Genomic DNA, 14,685 nt, shown 5'->3' with positions numbered 1-14,685 from the left:
AGAAGGTGAACAGCAAGTTGAGGCTGATCATCAACCTGAGTTTAAGCCTCAACCAATACATTATGCAACTGAAATTCACGATGATGATGGCAGGATGAATATTTCTAACCCCTGTGACAGAGTAATCTACCTGATTTGCTTAGCTTACTTTTCTTATCATAATTTGGTTTTCTTAACCCAGTCATCTCAATCATGGTGTCCTTGCACTTGGAACTAGTTTTAAAAAGAAGAAACCCTTGTTTTCCACTGTGAATGATATAGTTGTTATACAATCTAGCAACAAGAACAATAACATCAAATTGGTTTCTTCAAACTTTATCAAACACTCCCAAATAGCTCCAGTTGAATCAAACATATTAATGGTATTGCGAGTGAAAAATACTTCACTTCAGCAATCAGAGTGGTTCATTCATCAGTCCACACATTATTCTACAAGACGAGTTCCATATAGTGCATGATCATGCTAGTAATAGCAACACTTGTCATATTTCCAGGACATAAAATATAAACTTCCAAGAAAATTACAAACCTCCTCACAGTCACTACACATTTCATTGGAACTGTTACCCAGTATTGTACTGCATCTTACCCCTGTCTACCATAGAAGATTTTCTAAATTAGAACTGACGAAAGTCAAAAGTTATCAGTATAAAAGATATTACTTATTGTTATTTTCATTTGTCATCCATCAGTTAAATGTGATAATACAGCAAATAGCAAATATTTTATGTTTGTTATTTCTTATGCTTAGAAATTATTTATTTGGGTTTGACAGGTCATCCCACTGCCCTCATTTACATATTAATTTGCTGTGTTTACAAACAATAGCACATTGCCAGATGCTGATGGTGCAGTACTTCCAACATGTAACAATTAGAACTTTTTCTTCATTTTTTCTTCTTTTCTAAGAATGGCATATACATGTATAGCTCAATTCTACTTAGACAATTACTCAGATTTTCATGAAAGAGTACAATACCTTTAAAAAAAAGTGACTGGCAATAATAGATTCTGAATAATGATGTATGTGTTGAACCTGCTCACTATATTGCAAAAATGCAGGGCTATTTTACTTTAATTGGAAAAAAATTGAGTGAGAAAAAAATCTATGTCTGAGTTTTTTGTACCAAGACGTCAAGGAATTCCCAGTGGTAGGGTTACATTATTTGTAACCCTATGATTGGGATTTCCTTATTTTAGTGCAAAGCCTAATATAGATTTTCAAAGTCTTTCCATCAGAAACAACGAGTATGGCATTTAGTCTTGATCTGATCAATGAATATTTTCATGTCCCTATCCATCCCAAATGACAGAAATTTCTGTTTTGCTTAATAATAGTGCAACATGGTTTATTCAAGCCCTACCCTTTGACCTAAATATCAGCCTCACAGTTTTACCAAAATCATGGATTGCATTATCACCCTATTCCCATCAACTTCATCTACCTACAGTGACAGTGGCTTACTTGGATGACATCCTCCAGAAAAATGGTAAGTTCTGTTCTCATGAGCAGAAACATCTGGGTATGGAGTTTCTCTCCAACCTCAGTGTGGTACACCTCCCTGTAGTGTGGATCATTGAACTTGTTGAGACTGTTTACAACAGGACTTTGATTTTAGCAAGAGAATTGGATCTTGCAATTTGTCGGATTATTCTGTGTAGTGGTGGACTTGATCCCATTCAGTCATCTTTTTATGATCCCCTTACAGATGACCTTGCTGCCCAATAGTGCCCCATATCAAGTTGGCTCATGACAGGGATTCCTCTGGAGAATAACAGTCGGAAATGACGGTACATACAGATACCATTAGGTATGGTTGGAGTGCCCACCTATTGCTGGACTGTATGTGGGAGCCATGGAATTGGCCTCTCCATAGCAGCCTTCTCAAAATGAAGGCTGTCATCACTGTCATCAGTACCTTCTTGCTCTGAAAGGGTCAACTCGGAGGAAAAACAACTCCAAATGTGTTGGACAAATCTATAGTCATGACCTACTTCCTGAAATAGGTACCATATCACCTAATCTGTGCATTCTGATTTAGTAATTTCCGATTTGGTGCAACATTATCAATGTACAAATCAGACACATTCTTAGCAGACTCAGTGTACTGGAAAAAACTACACAGAAAGGGTCAAATCATTCATACTGAATGGTCTCTTGATTAATCAGTCGTTTTCAGATTTGCACACTTTAGGGGCATCTGATGATCAGTCTTTTTGGAACAAAGTGGAATTACAAGTTGCCCACCTTTGTTTCTCCAGTTCCAGACCCAGAAGCTTGGTCTGTGAGCACACTGTCAAACATTTGGGAGGGGTTGTGGGCCTTTGTGTACCCTCCAATGGTCCTGTATAAAGAATAACCCAGAAGTTGTACAGTCAGAACTGCAAGATGATTCTGTTCGCAACTGTGACAAGTTCTGCTTGACCAGTCTACTTGATCTAATGATAGATCTGCCCAAGAAGATTTCCAGCCAAGTAAAAAGATTTCTCAAACAGATGTTGTCATGAAAAGATGTAATGTTTATCTATTGGGTTATAGAAATGAAATATATTACTTTGGACTGTTTCTGTCAGCAGTTCAGTCAAGTAATTAGGTCAGGTATATAGCTAGTTTTACAAAATTCAGCGTAACAATGCCATTAAATGACAAGAGATATTAAGCAAACTAAATTGACCCTTTAACAAAATTAGTAAAGTTCAACATTTTATAAACAATATGCTATTTTGTGGAAGAGAAACAACAATGAATAGGATGTAATGTGTTTACAATTATGTCTTGCTAATGGGGAAAAATTACTAAAGAATTTAGAAAGACTATATGCCAGGGAATTTCTTGAGAATCCTGTTTTAGCAGCAAGTTGACATATTGGGTAGCAGACGATTTTGTATGTGTGGGATGTCTTGCTAAATTAGAAACTTCGATTAAGATGCAGAATTTTTTTAAGGTATACATTTTCGTCTTTTATGTTATGTATTTATTTGTATATTGATTCTAAAAGATAATATAGTGAATAAGATTTTCTGGGTTACATATTCAAGAACATCATAGAGTGCATCTCCATGTTGACATTTAGAAATCACATTTTTATATGCATTTTGAGTCAAAATGTGGGATATTTTGGTACACTTTATGAATATAACTTTTCTTAATTAAAGTATGATCATTCTTTCCTGATATAAAACGGATTTTTGACCCAAAACAACACGTGATTCAGTGTTTATAGAAATGACATATCATTGGACAGAATTTCCTGACTCGCAGAATTTGCTGATATATATATATATATATATATATATATATATATATATATATATATATATATATATATATACAATGCTGTCAGGCAATTCTGTGCACATAAGGTTTCTGCCTCCAGTATTGAAGCAAAACACATACCGAATTCGACCGATTGACAAAAATAAAATACTGCAATGCTCACCATTTGAAAAGAGGCAGTTGTCACCAGAATATTCTGTTTAAAATATTTTTTTTGGACACATGGGATAAGTTCCCCTATGTTTTCATAACTCGTGATATATCAGCCTATTCTGCACACAGCTTTGAAAAGATGTAATGTTTATCCATCGGGATAAAGGAATGAAATACATTACTTTGGACTGTTCCTGTCAGCATTTCAGTAGAGCATTTAGGTCAGGCTTGTAGCTAGTTTTACAAATTTCAACATAACAATGCCAATAAATGGCAAGAAATATTAAGCAAACTAATCCGATCTTGTAAAAAAATTAGTAAAGTTCAACATTTTATTAAAATAATAAGCTATTATGTGCAAGAGAAACAACAGTGAATAGGATGTAATGTGTTTATGTTGTGTTTATTTGGCAAAATGACTAAAGAATTGAGAAACAGACTATACACTGGAGAATTTCTTGAGAATTCCGTTCTAGCGAGAAGTTGACATGTTGGGTAACAGACGATTTTGTACGTGTGGGACAACGTCTTGCAAAATTAGAAACTTTGATTAAGATTCAGATTTATTTTAAAGTATACATTTCCATCTTTTATATAATGTATTTATTTGAATGATTGTAAAAGATACATAGTAAATAGTATTTTCTGGTTTACAGGTTCAAGAAGGTCACGGAGTGGGTCTTCATGTTGCCATTTAGAAATCATCACATTTTCATATCTATTTCGAGTCGAAATGTTGGATATTTATGTACACTTTACGAATATCACTTTTATTTATTAAAGTATGATCATTCTTTCTTGATACAAAATGGATTTTTGACCAAAAATAACATGTGATCCAGTGTTTACACAAATGATGTATCATTGCACAGAATTACCTGATGCGCAGAATTGACCAACATTGTCGGTAAAGAATTAGTGAAACAAGTGAAAAATTACGATCTGTTAAAAATAGTTTTATTGATAATATCATGCCATTATGTTATCAGTATATGGGATTTACTTTGTCCATTTATGGATCTATCTGTGTCTGTGGATCAATCTGTCTTATTTATCAATGATAAAACTCCTCTAAGGCTTCACTTGTTAACATTAACCTACACTGTGTGTGAATTTGGGATGAGTATGTTAGTGTAACATAAAGAAACATATACAGGGCTCATCCTTTTATTATTTTTTTTTATGAGAGAGAGAAAGAGCATGAGAGCTTTTACAATGTACACTTTCAATCCATAACACTTTTGGATGCTTTATCCACTGCTCTACAACTGCCTATTCAAACTGATATTTTTAGGAGAAGACATTACTATGTAACAAAACTATTTCATTCCATCCACACCACCTGTATATAGTCATTTATTATCACATAAATTAATGTGAAAGCATCAGCATCCACCCTCATGCCTAGTTTGATTTATCACGTGATCATATTAGTGTGGTCAAGCTCTATGTTTAGAAGAAAATCCTATATACGTCAAAGTTTGGCCACCTTCAAATATTATTTTCAGCCTTATTAGATTTAAAAAATTTGACATTTCTAATCAAACAGAAAATGAAAGCAAAGTTAAAATTTTTGCAAATTTATGCAGTAGAGCCCCTTAAGTATGGCCATATTATCAAAACAGGAAAAACAACTTTATCTCAAGACAGCTGCTAACCATAATTTGACCAACTTTGAGAGAAAGCATCCTAAATGTGTACAAAGGGTTTTAAATATTGAACAAGTGAAGTTAATGTGCCATCAGAGATTGATGAAATACAAAAAATATAGAAATCTTGAAACAATTGTTTTTATTTCTTTCTCTAACATATTTGATCAACAGCGCTGGAAATTTATACAGAAAAGCATCCAACTGAACAATAACAAGTCCTCCACTACTTTGGAAATAGCTTGCATATGGGCTATGGAAAAACCTTAGTGATTTTGGAGCCAGAAAGGTCAAAGGTGATGTTTAAGTTGTTATTGTTGTTGTTGTTGTGGGGTTGTTATGTATATTTGATTTAATTTAATTGTAAGTTTTAAAATCTTTTTATTTTTATATTCATTACTTGTCAAAGTAATGTAATTTTGTTTACTAGGAATTTGATACTCTCCAGAAATAAGTTTGACCAGATTATTTAGTCGTAAACACCAAACTTTGTATCATTTGCTGACCTAGATCCTGGCCTTAACTGAGAATCAAGTAAACAACTTCTTTTTGTAAAATTCATTCTTAATGTGTGAATGATAATAGTGAGATCAAGACTGTACTGGAATATGTGATGTTGGACATGTAAATAGTTTCTAAACTGTTCCGGAATGTGATCATGTGACCCTCATACAGGTATTTATTTTTTCTCATTATTGGACCGTACAACCTTTCTCTATAGGGAAATAATCTCAGTTTGGGCTTTTACCTTAGACACTGGAAAGTGTTTTGTCATGACCAGTTTGTAGTTACATTTTTTTTTAAATTCAAATTATTTGGATTCCAAAAGATTTAATTCTTTTTCCTGGAAATATTTGTGTGCTTATACAGAGTTCTTGCACAAAGACATTTATTTAAATTTTATTTGGAAATTCAAACACCGGAATATTGTTTGTGGATCAACAAAGAACTGCAGACACATCCGTAATATAAAGGCTACAGTATATGTCATCGCCTTCCATTTTGGATATTTTGTCGGAACTCAAACTTGAATTCATTAGAACATTTCATTACTAGGACTTCTAAAATTTGATTCATGGATTATTCTTGGATTACTTTTGGATTTGATTCTCAAAACCATAAGTTCTTTTTTCTTCATTTTTATGTTGTTTTTTCCAGAGAAATACATTATTTGTTAAATTTTTCAAAGTTTGTTGTTTTCACTCTTTCTTTTGTTACTGTTTACTAGAACCTAAACACGGCATAAGTGGGTTTAATGCCATTTTTCAGCACACGATAGGCTATACATTGCGGCCAGTATTAATGGTGGAGGAAGAACCCGGGGAACCCCAAAAGAACCACAGACCCATGAGAAGCTACTGGCAAGCTTTCTCACATACCCACATTGGCCGAATCTGAGACTCAAACCCATGTAGACAGAGGTGAGATGACAGTGGTCCATAACGGAGAGTGCTTTAGACCATTTGGCCACTTGGGGCTCCCCTGTATTGTTTAAGTAAAGATGAAGAAAAATGGCATCTGTACAGTAAAATTTGTTCTACATCATGGACCTGGACCAAAAGCTGTGGGTGGCTTTGTAATGGGGTCAGGAAGACGCTGACTGAAAAAAGAAAGATGGTTTCTTCACAGTAACATTAGTTTTATGTCACAGACATAGACCAGACATTGCAAATTACCTGCACTTGGGGTAAAGAAGCCTATCATTTTGGGATCAAAAAAGGGTTAAAAGTCAAGGTCACTATGACTGATGGAAGACATTTGGTTCTACACAAAAAGTTGGTTCTGCACCACAGACCTGGACTAAACTTTGGGGATGGCTTGCACTTGGAGTAAGGTGGAAGCCTATTGATTTAAGGGTGAAAAGTTCCAAGATCAAGGTCAGTGCAGCTAAAAAATGAAAATTGCTTCCAGATCAGAGCTTTCAGTTCATGACCAGGTACCTTCATCATAGCTTACCTTGAAGAAAGTTTATGGAGGGCTTGCACTTGAGGGCAAGACCTATTCATTTTGAGGCTGTAAAGTCATAAGTCAGAGTTACTGTAACTCAAAGAAAAATGGGTTTTATGTAGTAACTTTTGGTTTAGAGTCAGTTCATTAACCAAAAGCTTGATGTGCATGATCTCTACTTAAAGCAGGGGTGCACAGTGACCCCTGGCCCGCGAACGTGTTCTGTCTGGCCCTCAGGGCAAATTTAAACAACACACAAATCTGGCCTGTCAACAGTAATTACATTAACGAAATTAGTGTTTGCAGCCCTCAAGTGGTCTTAGAAAATGCAATCTGGCCCTTGGCTGAAAAAGGTTGTGCACCCCTGACTTAGAGTAAGGAAACAAATTTATAGATTTACAGGTCAAAAAGCAAGTTCATCTTAAATCTAAGAAAATAATGATTCCTGCACAGTAGACTTGGTTTCAGACCATAATAGCTTGACTAGAGTTAAAAGTCATTGAGACCCAGTCTTAAAAACCCACTGATCAATAATCTCTTAATAATCCATCTTACTAAACTAGTGCCTACATAGAGATGGGCATATAATATACTGTTTCTGGTAAATTTTTGTTATGGAGAAATGTAATTATGAAGTAGTTGGATTGCATTACTGAACTGGCTGGCTGAAATTAGGCTACATCTTTGGCTTAGTCTGAGTTCTAAGTGTTGTTATGAGAGTGATTTTGCCTGAATTTCTTTTTTACAACTACATGTAGTCAACCATTTTTGCTTTCTTCCCTTTCTTTTACTGTGTATTATAGGCAAGACTTTTTGAGGTAGATAAGACTAAGGTTGACCTTTTATGTGAAACTAATGGAAATAAAAAATTACCTCCAAGTTAATGACAGAAAATAATATAAAAATAAATTAAGGCAGTAAATATTTAGCTCTTTTTATTGTAACTTTAAGTTTAGTTCTTATTTTATGTAATTGATGTGGCTTTCAGAAATCTGATGTGTTGAATAATATTTTTTGAGGCAGGCAGTCAGTTTTTTTGCTACAGTAATTCATTTCAAAATCTGGACTAAGAACTGAATGAAACTTTGTAAGAAAATATCTATGACAAAATATTATTAAAAACAATTACATGTACAGTGTAAATTCCCATTGGAAGAATACAGTGATGCCCATGGCAATAGAATTAGTGATTGGTGATTCCCTGCTTTTCCACTTAGACTTTAGTTTCCTAGGTCTAACAATTATATTTTAAGATGATTTAAGTAGTGTTGTAAATACTTTAATTTAAACCTTTATTACATAAATGTAAATGGCCCAGTTGATCTATGCTTTGTTTTCCACAAAGCTCTGTTCTCAGCCTCACTCTCTTCATTCTCTACACTCAGCTGCTCTCAAATGTCTTAGACTGAAATCTGGTGCCTCACCAATTGTATGTTAATGACACTCAAATATACAAATCTGAAGTTGAGGCTACAGTCCAAGGCATAGAGAGATGCATTTCCGATGTGAAGTCATGGATGATATGAAACAAGTTGCAGATGAATGATGATAAAACTGTAGCCATCTTGATCACCCTATAAAGACTTTCTCTTTCACATCCTTTACCTCAAACAATAAGTATCAGCAATGCCAACATTAAATTTACGCAGTCAGTATGAAACCCCAGTGTCACTCTTGAGTAGACACTCTCATTACACCAACATGTAATGAACATATGCAAGGCTGCATCAGCTCCTTTCATTATTTTCTTTTGTTTGATGCCACTAAAACACTTGTGTGTTCCTTAAGTACTGTCAGTACTGGACTATTGTAATTCACTTCTATATGGTTCAGTATCTACTACAGAAACTTCAAAAAGTTCAAAATACAACTGCTCAGATCATCCTTTAGTATGAAGAACTGAGTAGACCTCTCCCACCTCCATCCCTGCTCTGTAACCTTCACTGGCTACCCATTTGATCCAGAATCAAACACAAAATCTGTTCACTATGCTACATTTCATTGACTGGCTCCAGTCCAATATACATATCTGACCTCACCTATGTGTACATGAGCTCATTTAGCAACTTACGCTCCCCATCCAAATCTCGCATTCTCATTGTTCACACTGTTAAAATAAAGTCATAAGGACAGCATTCTTTTACATACTATAGCCCAGCTACATGGAACAAATTGGCTTAGACACAAGGACTTTGTGATCTCATTAAAGAGTTCTCTTATACTTACATTTTCGACTATACAAACAGACTCAAAGACTTACTAATGTTTGATTCCTTAATTAATGTCAGCATATTTTTGTTTTGTAATTTCATGGTGTTTGTTTCTGTAATCTTGTATATGTTTATATGTGTTATCTAATATTGTAATGTGTTTAGAGCTTCAAAAGATTAGGTAGGCACTGTACTAAATCCATATCATCATCATCATCAACAGAGTCCTCTGGACAACATTCTTTTCTTACTAAGGCCCATCTATGTGAAACGAATTGCCCATAGATCTTAGACACAAGGACACTGTCCTCATTTAAGAGTGTTCTTAAAACTAGCCTATTTCGACCACAAGAACAGACATAAAGAGATAATAATGTTTACTTCCTAATTATTGCTGGCATGTTTTGTTTTATAATTTCTTGGTGTTTGCTTTTGTAATCCTGTCATTGTATATGTTTTTAATGTTATCTAATATTGCAAAGTGCTTCCAGCTTTTAAGTTCAGATTATTACTAATACTAATAAAAACAAAAATGTTTTCATTTTCATATAAATAAAGTCATTATGTTGACAAAATAAAGAATCTGAAAGACATTTAAAAAGTTACATTTGGAAAATGGCACAGTTCTAAAATTATTGTAAAATTTAGGAAATTGTTTTTATCAATGTAATAATGCAGTTGTTAATTTCATAGGTACAGAATGGAGAAAACCCATGAAAATTTATGGTTTTGTCTTAAAAACTATATAATAACGAGAAAAAATATGTTTTATTAGGAGATACATTGTATATGGAGTCATTTCATTTATGAAATGGAACATTTTGTTTTGTCACTTCTGGCTTTGACACTTGTGACGTACAATGTTTCTGCATCCCTTGTGAAATATTTCCATGGATCTACTAAAAAATGTAGATATATTCAATATATTTAATTGGTAACTGGTTTTGAAATGGTTTTAGGAGAGTTTGTTATTAGCTAGCAGTTTTTACTGTTCTGAATACTAGTCATAAACTGTTTTTATCTCTTATATTGGAAGTAACCTTCAGTTTGTTAATTACTTTCAAAGCAGGGGACCCTGAGTGGCCGAGTGGTCTAAAGCGCTCTCCGTTACGGATCATTGCCATCTCACCTCTGTCTGCATGGGTTCGAGTCATAGATTCGGCCAATATGGGTATGTGAGAAAGCTTGCCAGTAGTTTCTCGTGGGTCAGTGGTTCTTTCTGGGGTTTTCCTGGGTTCCTCCACCATTAATACTGGCCGCCAGATATAGCCTATCATGTGCTGAAAAATGGCTTTAAACCACCCAACAACAGCAACAACTTTCAAAGCAACTGTACCAGATAGTCATTTGGGTTTTTGGTCTGTTTCTCACTGGTGTGTGTAACCTTCCTTTACAAAGACTTGCACCACTCCAGTGGCCTAAGTGATCAAAGTGTCTGCCTTGGATGTAGTAGGTCACAGGTTTGAACCCCGGCTGAGTCATACTAAAAACTTTAAAAAATGGTACTAACAGCTGCATTGCACTTGATACTCAGCATTAAGAGGTTAGTGTTATGACTGGTAGCGATATGACTGGAAAATTGTTAAAGCTATGTTCAAAATCCCAACGACTCACACATACAACAACTTGCATTGCTTTAATGTTCATTTCATTAATAACCTTATATCAATAGAAATTCTGCATGGTCTAAATACAGTTACATTCTCAATTTTAATTATTTTTTGTTTGCTTTTATTGTGACAGATGATCTGACAAAGCAGGTGGCTTTAGGGGAAGTGTTTGATGTTATTGGATTAACTAGAAAAGATTTTCAGGAGGAAAAAATTCTCATAACTGTAGAGGTATGGAACTTTGTTAAGTATACAGCATTCATATGCTAGAAAAGACAGGACAGGATATCTAAGGAGAATTCCAAAATTTGTTAAGGAGTTTTGACCCCAAAAGAGGGAGGAATTTCATTGACCCAAATTTTAGTATGCAGATGGACAAAAATTACAGCTATTCAACAAATTTACAATTGAAAATATTAAAATATGCATATCATCTTATCAAGTCCACAGGAAGCAACAATATAAATTGGTATTAACCTGTGTCAGTTATAACTACAGACATATACATGTATTACATATTATACAAGGGCAGCATCAATGCATTGTTCATCCAATATATTTAGTTCCTGCTTATTACCATTTTGCAGTAAATTCTTTGTAAACGATTGATATTTGCTCTTCACATAAAGTTATTTACAGTCAGTAAGTATTTGAAAGGCTGGAATTATTTGAGGCATTTATGGTGTTATGTAAATTTTATTTGTTAGTTTTTAAAATAAATTTATTATATGCTCTTGATAATTGTATTTTTCTACCTGATATGACACTGGTTATGGCTTTCTAACAGCATGTTTGTCTCAATCTCAGTCAAGAACATTGGAAATTCTCTATGAAATGTGATGTACTTGTTGTTGCGACATTTTGTAGTATACATTTGGTAACAGACCTTCTATTTATAACTAAAATTTTATCTGTAAACATTTTGGAACCTTCCAGAATGAAATTTTCCATTAGGTAATAGATTTTTTGTTGTTGAAAATATGACCCGAGATCAAGTAGAGAAATATATAATCTTGTATATCTAGAAATTATTCATTCATGCTGTAAGATCTGGGCAGAATCAGTTGTAATATTATTGTGTCCAATATTTCATCTGTGATGGAAATTGTTTATTTAAATTATTTAATTCAAGTTACTATTCTGTGGAAATACAAAGTGCTCATAAAAATAATATTCTTGGAAATAGATTTGGATTTATGGAGAAAATTCAAATAAGGAGATTTTCTTGGATATTATTATTGTGATTCAACGAAAGACTGTTGGCATATCACTACGACACAGGCCATCACAGGCACATCAACACTTCCAGCATTGGACTTACTTTTATAATACCAGTAAAGTTTATTCAGAACTTTACTCATTAGGATTTTTGTTTGAACTTATAGGATTTTTTGGGATTTAATTGACAATACCTTAAGTTATTTTTGTTACATCTTCACTTTGTATTTTAGGGAAAGAAATTATTTGTTGAATTTTGCAAAACTTTTTGCTCTTTTCTGTTACTTTGTTCAAGACTGTAGAGTCGTAATATTGTATTTTATTGAGGTGATTTCTTTGCTCATAAAAGAATAAAAATATATTTGACATTTGTATCTGAATAAAAATCTTATACTGATTTAAATCAGCATAATGATTCAGTGTGTTTTAAACTGTTGAAAATTCTGCAACATAATTTTAATAGATAAGCAATAATGGAAATTAAACTGAATACCCAAAATGTCCTTCTGCCTGTTAACCAAAACCAAAAATAAAACATATGGGATAATTGTTCTTCAGTCAAACAACAAATGTCATATAGGATTGGATTTTATAGAAGAAATATGCTTTATACCAGTGTATTCAGTATTAGGAGTACATGTACTGCAATGACTGAAAGTATGTATAATTTCTGAGAGCACACATGCCCACTTTCTCCTCGACTTAATTCTGTAATAGATGTATTTAAATTATAATATGTGACAATGCTTTAGATTCAGCTGAACGCACACACCATGCATACACACGTTACAAGAACATTTAGTTAAGCAAATGCTGATATACAAATATAATTTAAAGAATACACCATGCATTTCTCAATAGAACTCCACTAGGTTTATGCAAATAACCTTAATATTAAATTCCATATGCCTAGTGAGTGAGTTCTTGCGCAGCTCCAGTCCTTACCTTTCTTTGGAGATGAGAGCATGGCTGTGAGGGTTGGGGCACCGGTGCATGAGAGCTGGGCATGGCATTTGATCCCTGCTTGGGATAAATGATAATTATCTAACCTGTCAGATTATATTGGTGTCATTATACCACAAAAGAAATATGACACAGGATGGTTCAGCAAACCTGAGACACTGGCCAGGGGCTATTGAGTTCTAGGATTCTTTTCATGGCAGACAACACAATGGAAGAACAATGCAAACACAAAACCTTAAACAAAATGTATATATTTTTATGTTGTTGTGTTATGGTGAAACCACATAATTATTTCGTATATACAAGTATACATATTTATGGTTAAAACGTAATGAAAATTTGAAATATAGTCCCTCTAGAAAATGCCAATAGTGAGTATAAAATGTCAGTGTGAAAACCCTTGGTAGTTCAAAAGCAGTTGAGGCAAAAGGTCATATTGTCCTGACTAAAACTGATATAGTACAAGTACACTGGGAAATATACAGATCCAATTAACAAATAAAAATCAACAGGCAAGCTATGTTCAGATAATGTGTGTTCCTTGCATGTCCAGCCAAAGTCTGAAGCATCCATTATATCATCGAACGTCTCATTGCATCCTGCAAAACAAATTATAACACCAATAAATAATTGATTAAACTCATTTACCTTTATTTACCCTGATGTATTATGCTATATTGCAAGCAGTCTTCATCTGTAAATTACTTTTGAAGATCTTTTCAGGAAAGTATGATTCTGTTTCTACTTCCAGGAACACAACACTAAATAAGAACATTTCATTTAAACAACCGTAACGAAGAATGACATCGCTTCTCTGTGAAATTTGGTTCTAATCATTCTAGTGTGTTAGTGTGTAGTTTTAAAGGAGATTTGAATTATATATATCATATACCCCCTTATTTCCCATCAAATTATGTATAGGGAAATGAAGTTTTACATACCACTTGTTCCTCTGTTTAGAAGTCCTGATCTTTCTATGTGTTCTTGTGATGCTTATGCTATTATAGGTCAATACTTGTTTGTTTATTTTATATATACAAAGATCCTTCTTCCTGTATGCAGATGATTATTTTCTGTTTGATTTTATCCAGTATTTGGACGCTCAGGACATCTACACATTTTATACAGAATCTGCTTGATCTGCATTTAGTTGTCTCACCTATCACCACTTACTGACCTTGGAGTGGATGTGATCAGCTTCCATTTTCTTGGTTGTCACTCTTTTCCTAGTGTTTCATTTAATTATTGCTTTCTCTGCCATCACATTCCAGGCTCTGGTCAGTGCTTCTTTAAAATCTTCCCCTGGAATTCTGAGGTCTTCATTATATATTTTTTTCTGATACTGGGTCCACATGTCCATTACAAGTATGACTATTCTACCACACCATCAACTTTTTTTAGAGCTTCACCTTCCATAAAATTTGGGAATTCTGCCTCTGACACTACTGCTGACTAAATATTGCTGACTGCTGATAATTAATTTGCAAATGTTGTGTAATACAATGACTGGAGGCATCCACAGCTTTGGACTTCTTAATCTGTTCCAGGCAGTTTATTCTTAATTGTCTGTCTTCTTCCATGGAAAGCCTTTCATCATCATCCTTGCTAGTTCAGTAGAGGTTAATCAACTGGCTTATGTAAAGCCCTGGGTCAATGGT

General features: G+C 34.0%; 1 protein-coding gene across 1 annotated transcript in view; it reads left to right on the top strand.

The window, feature by feature from the left end:
• Positions 1 to 14,685, top strand: part of LOC149797412 (minichromosome maintenance domain-containing protein 2-like) — a 144,396-nt gene that overhangs the window by 58,981 nt on the left and 70,730 nt on the right. Inside the window, exon 10 of the mRNA XM_089962202.1 lies at positions 10,980 to 11,077. Coding sequence (XP_089818328.1) covers positions 10,980 to 11,077 — 98 coding nt within the window. The remainder of the gene's footprint in view (positions 1 to 10,979; positions 11,078 to 14,685) is intronic.

Source organism: Sinohyriopsis cumingii, chromosome 6 (assembly GCF_028554795.1).
Source record: "Sinohyriopsis cumingii isolate HCF-2022 chromosome 6, ASM2855479v2, whole genome shotgun sequence".
NCBI classification, from domain to species: Eukaryota; Metazoa; Mollusca; class Bivalvia; order Unionida; family Unionidae; genus Sinohyriopsis; species Sinohyriopsis cumingii.
Note: the sequence above shows the minus strand (reverse complement) of the source record. Positions and strands in the feature narration are given on the sequence as shown.